Genomic DNA, 14,312 nt, shown 5'->3' with positions numbered 1-14,312 from the left:
ACGAGTATGAAACCTCATATACTCAACAAGTGCAAATGATAAGAAAACACAATGATGTGAAAATGGTCAATGATTTGATTTTCAGATACCCATTTAAGTAATAATTCAGGAATATATGACAAGGCTATGCAATTGTATTTTGGTTTGTCAGCAGATTTGCACTTGTTAGATACATTTAATCGCTTATTTAATCCCCCCCCCCCCCCCCCACACACACACACGACTTGTTGTACTTAAAAAAATAACACAAACAGAGGCATGCTCATTCACATCTTAGCAGTTGACACCAGTGAACGCATGTTGTATCTATAACACACAACACAAGCTGATGCATGTGTCACACAATGCTGCAGGTGCAGTCACACGTTTAGCTTCCCTCAGTGTGAGCGGAGCTCCCCTCTCCACCTTTTCACCTCTCACTGACTCTATTCTCTATTCTAATCTCGACACTTTCCAAAGCCATATCATGGCAGGGCCACAAACAGTTAGTTAGCATGTAAGTATGGTTCAAGTCCCAAACGACACAAAGGAAGCCAAGCAGAGCAGTGCAGCACAAAACAGCAAACGGGGTCAGGTAAAAAGGACAGAAAAGATACAGAGACAGAGTCAGTGAAAGCTAAAGGAAGAGAGATAAAGTTCTGCTTATTCTGAGGGACATTGTGAGGCACGAAAGGGGCGTGTGTGTATACCTTCAGGTCCCTCCTCTCCAGGTGTAGGAGCTCAGAGCCGCGGATGTCGTGGCGGATGAAGGTGTCTTTGTATTCCCCCAAGCTGAGCTGCTCCAGCCAGGCGCCCACCTCCTCAGTGCCCCACCTCTGAACTACACAAGTCAAGAGCAACAAGGCCCCTTCAGTCTCCAAGCCCCGTACACGCCGCGAAGGACATGAGCAAATGGAGTCAGGGGGCCGAAGTAAAACAAAATAAAACAACAACAACAGCAACAACAACAACAGCAACAACAACAACAACAACCACAAAGGGGAGAAGGAATCAAAAACAGAAAGAGAAGACACAGAAAGGAGTGGCGGCAGCAGCTGGCAAAAAGAGGGTTAAACAGGTTTTGGTTTGGTATGAAGTCTCTGGTCACTGGCACACACCCAGAGGATAATTTCTGGCATGCAGGTTATCCGAGTGGGACATTCACCACTACATTCAGTGCAGACACAGGAAACAGCAAAAGAGAGAAAGCGAGAGAGAGAGAGAGAGAGAGAGAGAGAGAGAGAGAGAGAGAGAGAGAGAGAGAGAGAGAGAGATGTAGAGAAAGAAAGAGCAAGGAGGACGGGAGGTTTAAGCCTGTGCACCCTAATGATCTATGTCTGGACCCTGAACCATGGTCTGAACTGTCCTCTCCCATCCAGCCATACACCTGCTCATCCACAGGCAGGAAGCCATGCGTCAGATATACATTATTAATCTTATATGCTGACATCATCCCAGAACACTGAAACACCAGGGGCGATTTCTCTTACTTCTATTCACTGATTTGTAATAGTTATAGTTTCCTAGAAAACATATAACTCAGGGGTGTCCAATCTTAACCGCAAAGGGCCGGTGTGGTTGCAGGTTCTTATTCCAACCAAGCAGGAGACGCACCTGATTCCACCTGTTTAATCAGTTGATCTTGGCTTTCAATAGACTCAGGTGTGGCTTCTGCTTGGTTGGAATGAAAACCTGCACCCACACCGGCCCTTTCCGGATAAGATTGGACACACCTGATAGAACTGTTTTAAATATTTTCAATTATTGAGAAGTGAAAGTCCTGCTTAGTTAACAAGTTGCAATTTATACATTTCTCGAGTCCAGTGGTTTCAACCTGAATCCACTTGAAATAGGTTTCCCTTCCATGAGTTTAGTCATAGTGGTTCGTGCCTGCTATTCACGTGTGGACACATGAGACTGTATCTGACTCACAGGACAACATCATGTACAAAGGAAGTGCAGGATGCTCATGGATGATTAGGTTGTACTGAGTACGTCACAGAACAGAGAACTCTTGGAGTGGGGGGGGGGGGGGGGGACAGATGCTACATGAAGATCTATGGCATCAAACATGCCTCATAGCGCTGCTGTGATGGATCTAAGAGGTCAGACACATGATTATTTCACTCTGCACTGTGGCATTAGTGAGAAATAGGGATACCTCTCAGTTCACTTTTGGTATTACAAGGCACTATGGTATTCCTCTCAACTGCAAACCATAATCTGGCAACACCATGTTCCATAAATGCAATCTTCCAATGTCCATCTATGAAAAATCTTTGCGTGTTTAATGTCAGAACTGCCACACAACCTTACCTGACTGTGGGCTGGACTTCTTCAGTGCTTTCTCTTTCTTGAACTTTGGCACAATACGGAACATGCCACTTCGGCTGTTTCTCTTGCCATACTCCAGGGAGTGGTCCTATCACAAACATACAATTCAAATAACATGTTTTGCTCTCAGGCATGCTGAGCATGTTGACGATGGGAATGCTGGGTATGTTGGTGATGAAGATATTGGTGTGGAGCATGCTGGTGTTGGGAATGTTGGTGTTAGAATGTTGGGCATGTTGATGACTGAAATGTTGGGCATGCTGGTAACAGACATGCCAGGCATGTTAATGATGAACGTGTCTAATATGATTATGTGCATGTTGGTGATGGGCATTTTGGTTTTGACGATGGTATTTGCATGTTGCGCATACTGGCGATGGACAAGTACATGATGTGTGTGTTGGTGACTGGCATTTCAGTAATGGCCATTTTGGTGATATTTGTGTTTGTTGATGTTGGTAATGAGCATGTTGGGCATATTGTTGACAGGCATGTTTGATATGTTGGACATATTGGTGATGAGCAGGTTTAATGTGATGTGCACATTGGTGATGGACAAGCGGGATATATTTGTGATGGGAATGTTGGTGCTGAAGATGTTTCCTATAGGTGTGTTGAGCATAGTGGTGATGGATATACTGGTGTTGTGTATGTTAGCAGTGGGCATGTTGGGATGTGCAAGTTGCTGATGGGTGTGTTGGGTATACTGGTGAGAGATATGTTAGCGTTAGGTATGACAGCAGTGGGCATGTTGGTGATGGGAATGCTGCTGATGTGCATACTGGTAATGGGCATGTTGGTAACAAGTATGCTGGATGGCTGTGTATAATAGAATCTTAACTGTCACACACTATTACATATCATGTGCCTAGAGTTTGCTGTAAATATACAGTAATAAGCTGGGCTCACCTCCTCATCGTTGGGCTGGAGAATGTGGTAAAGCCACGGGATTTCAGTCAGCTTGCCCAACTCCACCTCAACACACTGCAAAGCACTGGACAATAACTCCTCATCAGGAGGGTCCAGTTGCTGTACAGACACAATCCCACAACATAAAACAGGACCCAAAATCACAGTCATAGACCACAACGAGCAAGCAAAACTAAAATGCAAACACTGAACTTTTAAAATTGCCTTACCAATGACACTCGTCCCACTAGAAGTGACTCAGTCTCATTGTGCAGGGCCTTCACTGTGCTGGTCACCTCAATGGCTGTGTTCCTGGTCAGACTCTAAAGGAAACATACACATACAGTAGATTACATTACAACAAAATTTTAGGCAAAGCATATGTGCATAGGATGTATTATGAACAACGGTTTATTACAATTCAATAGCGGTGTATTATGTGAGATGGCTACCTCACCTCAGGGAACTTGGGGTGAGTTTTGTTGATGGCGTGAGATGCAGCATTTACAGCATGAGCAAGTTCTTGTTCTAGGAGCCCATTTGTCTTGGCTGCCTCACAGATCCTGGTGATTAGCTCCTCTGCTGCACGTGCACACATCTGGACAAGTGCGGCTTCTTCCTCAGTGGCAAGATCAACAGAGTGCTGAGAGTACAGGTGTGGCCTCAGTGGAGGCTTGTCATACTTCAACTTGTCCTCCCAAGACTTTAGCGTGTTCTCAAATGCCTGTAGGGAACAACATGCCCAGAGAGTTCAACTTCAAGCAGCTGCACTTGGAACTTGGGTTGTGTCCAGTTTGCACCTGCACACTAACACTCACCCTATCTCTGGTCAGCATCTGGGCTCTATTCTTGTGCTGGATCTTAATCACTCCAGGAGGCTGGATCCAGGCTTCTCCATCCACTTGAATAGGCATTCCTTCATCCCCCAAGATGGTAATCTTCACCGTGCGGCACTATGATAATGATAAGAGTTTGACAGAGTATGAGTATTTCAGTACAATCTGGTGGATTAATACAAATATGTATGCTACATTTTATATAACGCAACGTTCACCTGTGCAATACGGTGGTGCTGGAGCTTGATCACTCTGGACACTGCCATTTGCATACTCCCAAACACAGCCACTACCTCCAAGATTTTATCATCAAATGATGGAGCACAGAATATCTGTATGGAAAAGCAGAAAAAAAGCAGAGTACTATCATTCTTTTTATTCATTCCATCTGTAATGTTGTGCAAGCTATATCGAATCGAAAGAATCGAATAATGTTTGTTTAGATTTAAGCTCACAAATCATGTCTTGCCTACATCTTGAATTTCCTGAAGAACTGCTTATAAGCATATGGACATGGTCAGCTTGTATCTGACCACAGAGAATGTAAATAACCACATTCAGTACACCTTCGAACACTTTACATAAACCTTTGCAAAGTCTCGCATAATAGATGCTGACATGTAACTGTTTGGGAGTCATAGGTATTGTAGTTACTTGATTGCACATTGGACTGGGTGCAGGTACAGAGACAGACATGACACTAAACGGATCATAGAAAGAGCGCTCCTCTTAATGATGTAAGCTGTTCGGGGCTAGCTTGGATGACAGCCTCACATTAGGTTGACTAAAATCATAGGGAAGAGCCATAGTGAAGAATCAAATGTCAAGATTTAACTAAAGCCAGATACAGGAAGAAGAGAGATCAAGGATTATTAGGGACACTTACATCATCTTCTTTGGTCCCACCCCAGAAGTTGGTTCCTCCTGCATAGCTGGGGATGTTCAGCACAGCAATTCCCTGGAGACTGGGGAGCGGGATGTACTGTCCATCACACTGCAAAAGCCATCAAACAAAAATAAAGTGCTCTGACTTTTTTTTAGAGAGGAAATGAGCAGCAAGCCATGGATGGATGTGAGTGTTTGTTTCCTACTGATTCACATCTATATATAGAACCAAACCAGTGCACTGAGGGGGACATAAATGAAGTTTATAAAGTACAGTACAACCATTAGAGTCATTAGTTAACGTTGACATGTGGTGCATTAAAATGTAATTTAATTAATATTGTATGTACTTTCTTGTCTTACCTCTAACTGCACTTTTTGCTCCAAGTTCTTGTAGGTTCTTTGCAGTAGCTCCTTAGTGCCTAAGACTCCGTACCACATCATATTTTTGGTGCGACTCCTACCACAGGGGAACACTGGGATGGTCAAAAAACATTCATATCATCTAATAACTAATATAATATAGCCAGAGAAGAGAAGTTGTTCTGACCGGCATTTCTCAGGATGTTCTTCACGTTTGTTGTTAAACTCCAGTGAGATCTTGGCGTCCAAGCCAATCCCAAAGTAATTGTTCATGACACACTTCTCCATATACCCCTCTCTACAAGTATTATATATAAGCATAAATATGAATATTATATAAGTACAGTCATGTGAAAAAATATGTACACCCCATAAGGTTGGGTTTTTTGACATATTTGGACAAGTAAACATTTTATCCTCTTTGAAGCAGTGCCTATTAATAAAAATTATACGCTATCAATATCACTTAACATTTTGCAGTAATTTTCACAATTTCAATGAACAAATAAACAGATCAGTCCTATGGAAAAAGTAAGTACAATCCTATATTTATCACACCTTCAAATCCATAAAATTAGAATCAGGTGTTGAAGATTGGGTGCCAGTGATTAGAACCTGCTTAGGGAGTGCAGGTGGAACCTGTCTTATTTAAACATCTCATATCTAGTGTCTGGTGTTCCCTTTGAGGTGTGTGGTGTCATCATGCCAAGATCTAAAGAGGTCTGTAAGGCCTTCAGAAAGAAAAGTTGTGGATGCCTATGAGTCTGGCAGGGGATTTAAAAAGATCTCCAAATTATTTGAAATACATCATTCCACTGAACGAAAAAAAATCTACAAATGGCGTAGATTTCAATCAACTGCCAATTTGTCCAGGACTGGCCATCCCAGAAGATTCAGCCCAAGAACAGACTATCTGATGCAAAAAGAATTATCCAAGAACCCCAAAATTTCATCACAGGATCTGCTAGTAAGTCTTGCAGCTGTTGGTGTCAAATGCATGCTTCTACAATCAGACAGAGATTGCACAAATTTGACCTGCATGGAAGGCGTGCCAGGAAAAAACCTTTGCAAGACTACAGTTTGCCAATGAGCATATAGGCAAAGACTAGGCCTTTTGGAATAATGTGCTTCAGACAGATGAATCAAAGATTTGAAGAGTTTTTTGGCCACCGTAACAGCAGACATGTTTGGCGCAGACCAAAGACAGCTTTTCAGAAGAAGCACCTCATACCAACTGTGAAACACGGTGGTGGAAATGTTATGGTTTTGGGGTTGCTTTGTTCCCACAGGGACTGGACAACTTACATTCATTGATTCAACTATGAATTCTGCATCATATCAAAGAGGGCATGAAGATAATGTGAGGCCATCTATCTGAAAGTTGAATTTGAACTGAAAGTGGATCTTTCAACAGGATAATGATCGTAAACACACTAGCAAATCCACCAAGGAATGGCTCAAAAAGAAGAAATGGAGGGTTATGGAATGGCCTAGTCAATTTGAATACCATTGAAACAGGCAGTACATGCAAGAAAATCCTCAAACATCTTGCAGCTGAAAGAATATTGCATGGAAGGTGGTCAAAAATTGCAGCAAGCCTGGTGGACAATTATGCAAAACACCTACAAGAAGTTATTTCTCCTTAAGGGGGTGTTAGATTTCCATCGACCTCTGGGCCCATAAACATGGAAATCTAACAGGGGGCAATACTAGTTTCTGAGGCCAAGGGTGTACAAACTTTTTCTACAGAAGCATATCACATCTATTGATATTTCTGTTGAATAAATGATTGAAAAAGCTCATTTTCCTTGTGGTTTTGTTAAAGTATATCAACTTTATTAATAGAAACTGTTTCAAAGATGATCAAATGTTTGCTTGTCCAAATAAGTAAAAAAAAAAGACAACAATTTCCGTGGGGTGTACTCATTTTTTCCACATGACTGTATACAAGTAATAGTATATAAGCATTTACAGTTGGCTCCATAATTATCGGCACCCTCTGTGAACATGGAAAAAGAGGTTATGAAAAAATGTCTTTGTGGTTAATTACTTTACTTTCACATATTTGAAAATATGAGAGAAATCTATCTAACCTTTACTTGAATGTAATTTATTCTAAGAAAATAAAAAATAAACACATAAATAAACTCTAATTATAAATAAAATATGTTAAATAAATAAAATAATATAAAAAATAAATAAAATCTAACTGAAACATGTCCATATTTGATTTTTTAAAGTTCACCTGAGTGTGTATAAACACCAGGAAGTCCATGACGTCTTCTTACTCTAAGGTATAAATATAAGTTGATACAGAGTGTGTGTGTGTGTGTGTGTGTGTGTGTGTGTGTGTGTGTGTGTGTGTGTGTGTGTGTGTGCGCGTGTGTGTGAATGAAGAGGTGTGTCAGAGGATCTCACAATAAATCTGTGTCAGGGTCAATGAAAGGTGTGGCTCCAAACGGGTCAATGTTGGCAAGTAACATCTTGCTGATGATTGAGCTTCCAGCTATGGAGGCAGCAAGGCCTGCACGCAAGCCTGAAAGCCAGCAGATCAGATAAGTTTCACTAGCAAATGTAAATACTTCAATACAAGACTGTATTAGAGTCTTTTAATAAATAATGAAATACTTTACTCCCTGCTGAATCATGATTTAGTATCAGTGCACTCATACCTGGACAGATGATGCGAGTGTTGAGGACAGGCAGGTTCTCTTTACTCGTGGTGAAGGGAGGAATGGAAAAAGAGCCACAGGACTGTGTGCTGCGACTCACACGCCTCTCGGTAGGTGAACAGGGTGACTTTGCTGCTATAGGGCCAAAGAAACATGGCATGTTAACAAAAGCTGAAGAGACAGCACAGGAGAATCACAGAAGAATCTTTTCTCTGTGATTGCAATTGCATGATAAACGAGAAGATGCCAAATATATCAAAGTACATATTCTACACTAGGATGGAAACGTAAGATGGAGGACAGCATTGATGGGGTGCGGGGTCTGGAAGCTACAAGGAGATGGGGTAACCTACAATTTGCACCTATGTATACAAGGTGTACCTAATAAAATTATAAATGAGCATAGCTACAAGGAAGATGTACCTTATAAAGTGACCACTGACTGTAAGTGAATATATCTGAGAAAGAGCGAAGGTAGAATTATCAAGTTGGTACCCACAAACAGTTGTATGGACACTTCATCACAGTATGTTTCAGATTTTGTTTTTTTCTTTTGTTTTTTACATAACACAATAATTTTTGATCAGATTATTATCTTTCATAAAAGGTCAAATATTCAAATTAAGTTCACATACAGTCATGGCCAAAAGTTTGTGATCACTTTACATATAATATATGTAAAGTGATCATATATTGTGAAATATCCATCCATCCATCCATCCATCCATCCATCTTCAACCGCTTACTCCTTTTCAGGGTCGCGGGGGAACCTGGAGCCTATCCCAGGACGCATCGGGCACAAGGCGGGCTACACCCTGGACAGGGTGCCAGTCCATCACAGGTGTATATATATCATTAATATATATAATAATGAATGATCGCAAACTTTTGGCCATGACTGTAAGCTAACAATAGCTTACCACTAGCAGCTAATGACAATGTAATGTCTTCAGGAGCCTTTTATTATTATACTGGACAAGTAGGTCTGTCTAGCACACAATCACATGGTCCTTACATAAACAAATATTTTGCTCTGAGATGCACACTCTAAAGGTATAAGCTTCACTCCTGTGAACACAGCCCTCCATCAAAGGTTTAGGGTAAAAAGTAATGAAAAATGATTTTTAAAAAAACATTACAGAGCCAACGATAAACCATATTCTGTACATATTAAAGACACCAAACGGATTATGTGCATACAGCAGAAAGAAAAAAAAATCAGTTACCCAAATTAAACTCTTCTTACTGTTCATCACATATTTCTTGCTTTTAATTTGATATCACACAAGGGAACAACTTAATTATAATAATGTTCATACCCTGCTGGAAACACTAGAGGGCATCATCATCATCATCAATCTTTCAGAAATCAAAGACAATTTTACAACGAGCCTTTTTAATACTAACTATGATATGGAATGCATTGTATTTAACTACCCGTTCTGATCCCACATGCAATCATACACGCATCAGCTGTTGACATTTTAAAGACGTATTCCGTGAGTGCCGTTTGAACTCACATGGCAGACTCTCCAGTTCTTTAGTGTCCTCATCCTTCTCATTGTCCTTGTTTTCCTCCTCCATGTCCTTTTTGGTGTCTGTAGGAGACTGCAGGTCCTGTTCGTCTGTATGAGCATTCTGTTCGTCCACCACTAGGAAGCAGAAACGGGTCTCTTCACTATGTTCTTGGTAAATGTGAATATTTACACCTAATGAACTGTACAAATCATAGACGTTAAATCCACTATGCTATAATGGTACAAATCACAAAAGGAAAAAATACTACACGTCCATTACTGCTTGCTACAAAGGTAATGTTGATACTAGTAATCTCTAATCAGAGCATTCTGATCATCTCTGGCCTGTCATTATTACTTTTCTCAGCCTGCTCGATGATCTGTCTGACCGCTTTCTTCAGGCTGTTTGCACGCAGCATGAGCTGCTCACGTGGCCTGAAAAGCTTGTGTGGAGAGTCCTTCTCCGTTATGTTCTCCTCCATCTTCTCCTTCAGCTCTGTCAGAGACTCCTCACTGAGATCCTCCTCCTCCAGCTCCTCTTCCTCCAGCTCCTCTTCTACAATAGGGGGAGTGGTGAGAGAAGGAGGACTCATCGCCTGAGCCTCTGTGTTCAGGGTCTGCAGGAGTGAATCCAGCTTCTCATTCAGGACTGCACACTACACAGAGAGGAGACAAGGGTCGGTGTGCAGCTTAATAAAAAAAAAGGGCCCACAGTCTTATTTTCAAAACATACCATTACATAAGATTTGACACAAGCTTGAAATGACAGGGTCCAAAAAAAAAAAAAAAAAAAAAACCCATTCACTAAAACCCTAGTAATCTAATAAAGAATGAGAAGTTTCAGTATGTATTCAACAGTTTCGAAGCAGGTTAAGCTGTAACACTCTCAAACTAACATTCCTGTAAAGTTCAGAAAACATGCGTTAATTATTGCTTGTGTAACAAATTTATGACAACATTGATCACATAGCGTTCCTGCTTACACGAAAATGAACATCATGAAAATGGTTTTGCGTCCAAATGTTTCTAGAACTGTAACATAAAATCATTATCTGGAAATATTTATTAAAAAAATGAAAAAATGTAAAAAAACTGCATTCACATAAGCAAGTGACAAATCTCTCAAGTATTGTTATGTCTTTATTCATAAAGAAATAAGCCATGAGCGGGAGTAACGCACTGTAACACATGCCATTGATTGGCTTATTACTTTTATAAAATGGTGACAAAACAATATGATAAACGCCAATGTACAATAAATAATTTAAATCATTATTATTTACACTTGAAATAACACGTTCGTCCAACACGATATGTTAACATTAAGCTTTGATTGCTAAACACCATAAGGAAAGGAAAAAATTTGAGTATTCTACAGCCAGAACAATGGCTTAAATGATTATGATTACTGGTGTAAAACCTGCCGCATTAATACAGAATTCAATTATTGTGATGCGGCCACAGGTATACATACTGTACATATATCAAGGATTTTACAATGACTAATCGAACTCATTTTTTAACCAAATCAATACTTTTTAGAAGAAACGATTTACAAGGCACGTCGGTAGCCACATAACATATGGGTTACTGTAACCTTTACACATATGTAGAGTATAACCATGTGTCTTTTCTTTAAACGCATTTGAAAATTGGAATGATTCATAGAAAAAATTGAAAATGCACTTAGAAGTTCTACTTCCGTTTTTCTTTTTAATTCAAACGCTGTTGAATTTTGAATAGGAACTAACCACAGGAAGTTCAGAACGTAGAGAAATTCTGTACTGTAGGATCGGTTTAAGGATTTTACTGGAGCCAATGATTTGGATTTATTGATTTACTGTGCCATAGCCTACTACTGAGTTATAAGTTGTTAGCCATCGTGTTACGTGACACTGTGGCAGGAATCATGGCTCTGTGTCGTGAACCTGCATAGACAATGCTGCTTTGTGAATGCAGGAGTAGAATACTTCCACAATACCCATACAGAAGCAAGGTGCAGTACAAACTTACCTTCACTGACATGCTTTCAGCTTCCTCTGTGTTCTCACTGCCCTTTTCATAGGACTTCCCAACTTTGGCAACAAAGTCCTTCACTGTTTCACACAGGATCCTGATGGTGAGAAGAGAGGATAGTTAGTTTACTGTTTTCTCTCTAGTTCTGCCAGCCGAGAGAGGACGTGCATGTGTACAGACAGTACTGGATGGGTTGACTTACTTTGCTGAGGATATGACCACAGAGTTCTGATCTGAGTTTAGGATCTTTGTGAGATGAGCAGCAACTGAATCCTCATAATCTGATATCTGAAACTATAGCCACATAGCAGCATTACAGCTAGGTTCATAAAGACTCTCAGGGTCTGATTTACTAACATCCAAAATAAATCATTTGTGTGTGTGCTATGTAACAAATTGCGAGCACATTTAGTGAGCGTGTTGTGGGTGGTTTGCAAAGAATAATTTCATTACCGTGTGATTGTGTTATAGTGTTACATGCAAATTAAGGAGAAGAAGCAACGTATAAATGATGCTTTTTGTTATGTATTAATTTCTCATAAACGGCACATTCCAATCTAAAAGAAAGGCCTGGAAATGTAAGCTGGACAATACTGTACAGTCTGTCAATCTGTGCATCAACTATAAGGTGTTCAAACTGTAAATACAAAATCAAAAGACGTAGAGTATGCGTGTGTTCTATTTATAAGGCAAATATAAGGAAAACCTTTTTGTAGGCTCTCTAAAAATGCTGTTGGCATCGCAGGTGTAAAAGTGATGCTAATCATAGATATTAAACCAATTACCGTGGTAATATTAAATGATCATTTCTAGAAATTGTACCATTTTGAGATACTGTGATATATTTGGATAAACTAAACATGAATCCTTTTGCTCTTCAGCAAAGAGTTTTACACAAATGTAGTACCTTTTCTACGGTGATATAAATCTGTGCATGCAATCAGTGTACCCAAAGTAACTACCAGGTTTCAGTAAATCAAACTGCGGCTGCTAAATGAATTTATTTGCATTGACAATGGTATTGCATTTTGCACACTTAGGTACAAACATTGCATATTCATTAAGGCAAATACGTAAAACAGACATGACATGCTTATTTGAATGACAATCCTCCATGGACCTTGTTATGAAATCAGCCTGAACAGGTTTTCACATTTGCATGTTTCAAAGCAATAATAAATCAGAGCTCCAGAGTAGAGAAACACTATCCACAGTAAATGATCAAATAAATGGCTGCTCAATTTAAACGTAAATAAGATTTGTTTGTGGATGTTCGTTTGTGTTGGGGTTGTTGTGCAGGTACCTGGCAGTCCTCTGTGTCCTCAGGTGTGACTGGACCACTGTGTTTGGGAGGTATTTTAATCTCATACGTCATTATACTCCACCTGTGAAAAGCAGAGAGAGCAGGTGCATGCTAAAAAAATGCATGAATAACAGAGATGCTATGTTGAGTCAGCTGAGCGTCCTGTTTGCTCATCTGACTTGCACTGCAAGTATTTCATTTGGGTTTGCAATATAAAGAATCTGTTAGGACATAACCCTGAACTACGTCAAAAGTACTGTGTGTCAAAAAGAAACATTGTTGTAATCCAGGCTTTAATACCTTAAACAATAAAGACGTTATTTTATGTTAAGGCAGTTAATGAACAACATGGTAAACACAGCAAATAAGCTATGCAAGGTTTGCTAAAAGGCTTTCTTAGCGATGTACTATTTGACTCTTTTACCGGGAAATCCATTGCATTGTTTTCCATTCTGTTCTCATTATGTCCTATTTCATGATTTTATACACCTGATTGTAAAAGGTTATAATGGAAATATATATATATATATATATATATATATATATATATATATATATATATATATATATATAACCTCAGCTACTTACAATAGAGATCTGTGATATAAAAAAAAAATGCCGTGATCAGGTCTAAAGAAGGCAGTGTATGACAGTCAAAATATGTTATTAGATCAAACTAATATCTTATTGGAATTCTGATCATTTACAAATTAGATGATTATAATTATTATCACATTCATAACTGCAAACTTATTTTTAACATTTTGTTTTTTTTCACTATTACTATCTTGAATATATTATAAGAAAGGACATATAGTGATAATTTTATAATGAGTTTTTATCGATCATATAGACATTACAGCACAGTGAAATTCTTTTTTTCACATATCCCAGCATGTTAGGAAGCTGGGGTTAGAACGCAGGGTCAGCCATGATACAGCGCCCCTGGAGCAGAGAGGTTTAAGGGCCTTGCTCAAGGGCCCAACAGTGGCAGCGTGGCAGTTCTGCTTGAACCCCCGACCTTCCGATCAGTAACCCAGAACCTTAACCGTCAAGCCACCACTGCCCCATATATGACTGTTTGTACAATATTCTTGTTGCTATAAATGAAATTTCTTTTTTGTTTTTCCATTTTCTTCCTCCGAGACAAGTGAAGCCAGCCAACCACATCTTTTCAAACTGCTGATCATGCTGCATCACAGGACAGCATAACGCTCTCAGACAAAAACACTATCTGCCCTCCTCCTCATACGTGAGCTCACAGATGCCCATGATTGGCTAGCATTATTGTGATAGACATTGGAAAGAGAGTACACATCCCTCCCACTTGGAGAGTATAGCCAATTTTGCTCCCTTGGCTCCCACCACAAATGGCTGTGGCATTGTCAGAATTTGCATTTGCTGCCAACTCAACAAGAAGAATGAAATTAAAGTGTATATCTTCATCACAGAGCACTTTTCGGGAAGTGTTCTAAGTTTGCTGTCTCTATAGAAGTGA

The 14,312-nt window shown here is 39.8% G+C and overlaps 1 protein-coding gene across 8 annotated transcripts in view; it reads right to left on the bottom strand.

Annotated features, from left to right (window-relative positions):
• dgkh (diacylglycerol kinase, eta) overlaps window positions 1-14,312 on the bottom strand; it is a 64,943-nt gene that overhangs the window by 5,270 nt on the left and 45,361 nt on the right. For 6 of the 8 annotated variants that reach the window (XR_008396578.1, XM_017470524.3, XM_053681011.1 and 3 more), the window contains 17 exons: window positions 12,815-12,896; window positions 11,714-11,805; window positions 11,509-11,608; window positions 9,854-10,151; window positions 9,499-9,630; window positions 7,979-8,113; window positions 7,725-7,842; window positions 5,494-5,604; window positions 5,307-5,403; window positions 4,945-5,052; window positions 4,277-4,390; window positions 4,041-4,175; window positions 3,680-3,946; window positions 3,453-3,545; window positions 3,223-3,342; window positions 2,296-2,401; window positions 690-820 (listed from right to left, as the gene is read on the bottom strand). Coding sequence is in view for 6 of the 8 variants with exons in the window: in XM_017470524.3 (XP_017326013.1) it covers window positions 690-820; window positions 2,296-2,401; window positions 3,223-3,342; window positions 3,453-3,545; window positions 3,680-3,946; window positions 4,041-4,175; window positions 4,277-4,390; window positions 4,945-5,052; window positions 5,307-5,403; window positions 5,494-5,604; window positions 7,725-7,842; window positions 7,979-8,113; window positions 9,499-9,630; window positions 9,854-10,151; window positions 11,509-11,608; window positions 11,714-11,805; window positions 12,815-12,896 (2,239 nt within the window). In the remaining 2 variants the exon portion in view is untranslated. The remainder of the gene's footprint in view (window positions 1-689; window positions 821-2,295; window positions 2,402-3,222; window positions 3,343-3,452; window positions 3,546-3,679; window positions 3,947-4,040; window positions 4,176-4,276; window positions 4,391-4,944; window positions 5,053-5,306; window positions 5,404-5,493; window positions 5,605-7,724; window positions 7,843-7,978; window positions 8,114-9,498; window positions 9,631-9,853; window positions 10,152-11,508; window positions 11,609-11,713; window positions 11,806-12,814; window positions 12,897-14,312) is intronic. The other 2 variants (XR_008396579.1, XM_053681012.1) reach the window with 1 other exon arrangement.

Source organism: Ictalurus punctatus, chromosome 6, assembly GCF_001660625.3.
Source record: "Ictalurus punctatus breed USDA103 chromosome 6, Coco_2.0, whole genome shotgun sequence".
NCBI classification, from domain to species: domain Eukaryota; kingdom Metazoa; phylum Chordata; class Actinopteri; order Siluriformes; family Ictaluridae; genus Ictalurus; species Ictalurus punctatus.
Note: the sequence above shows the minus strand (reverse complement) of the source record. Positions and strands in the feature narration are given on the sequence as shown.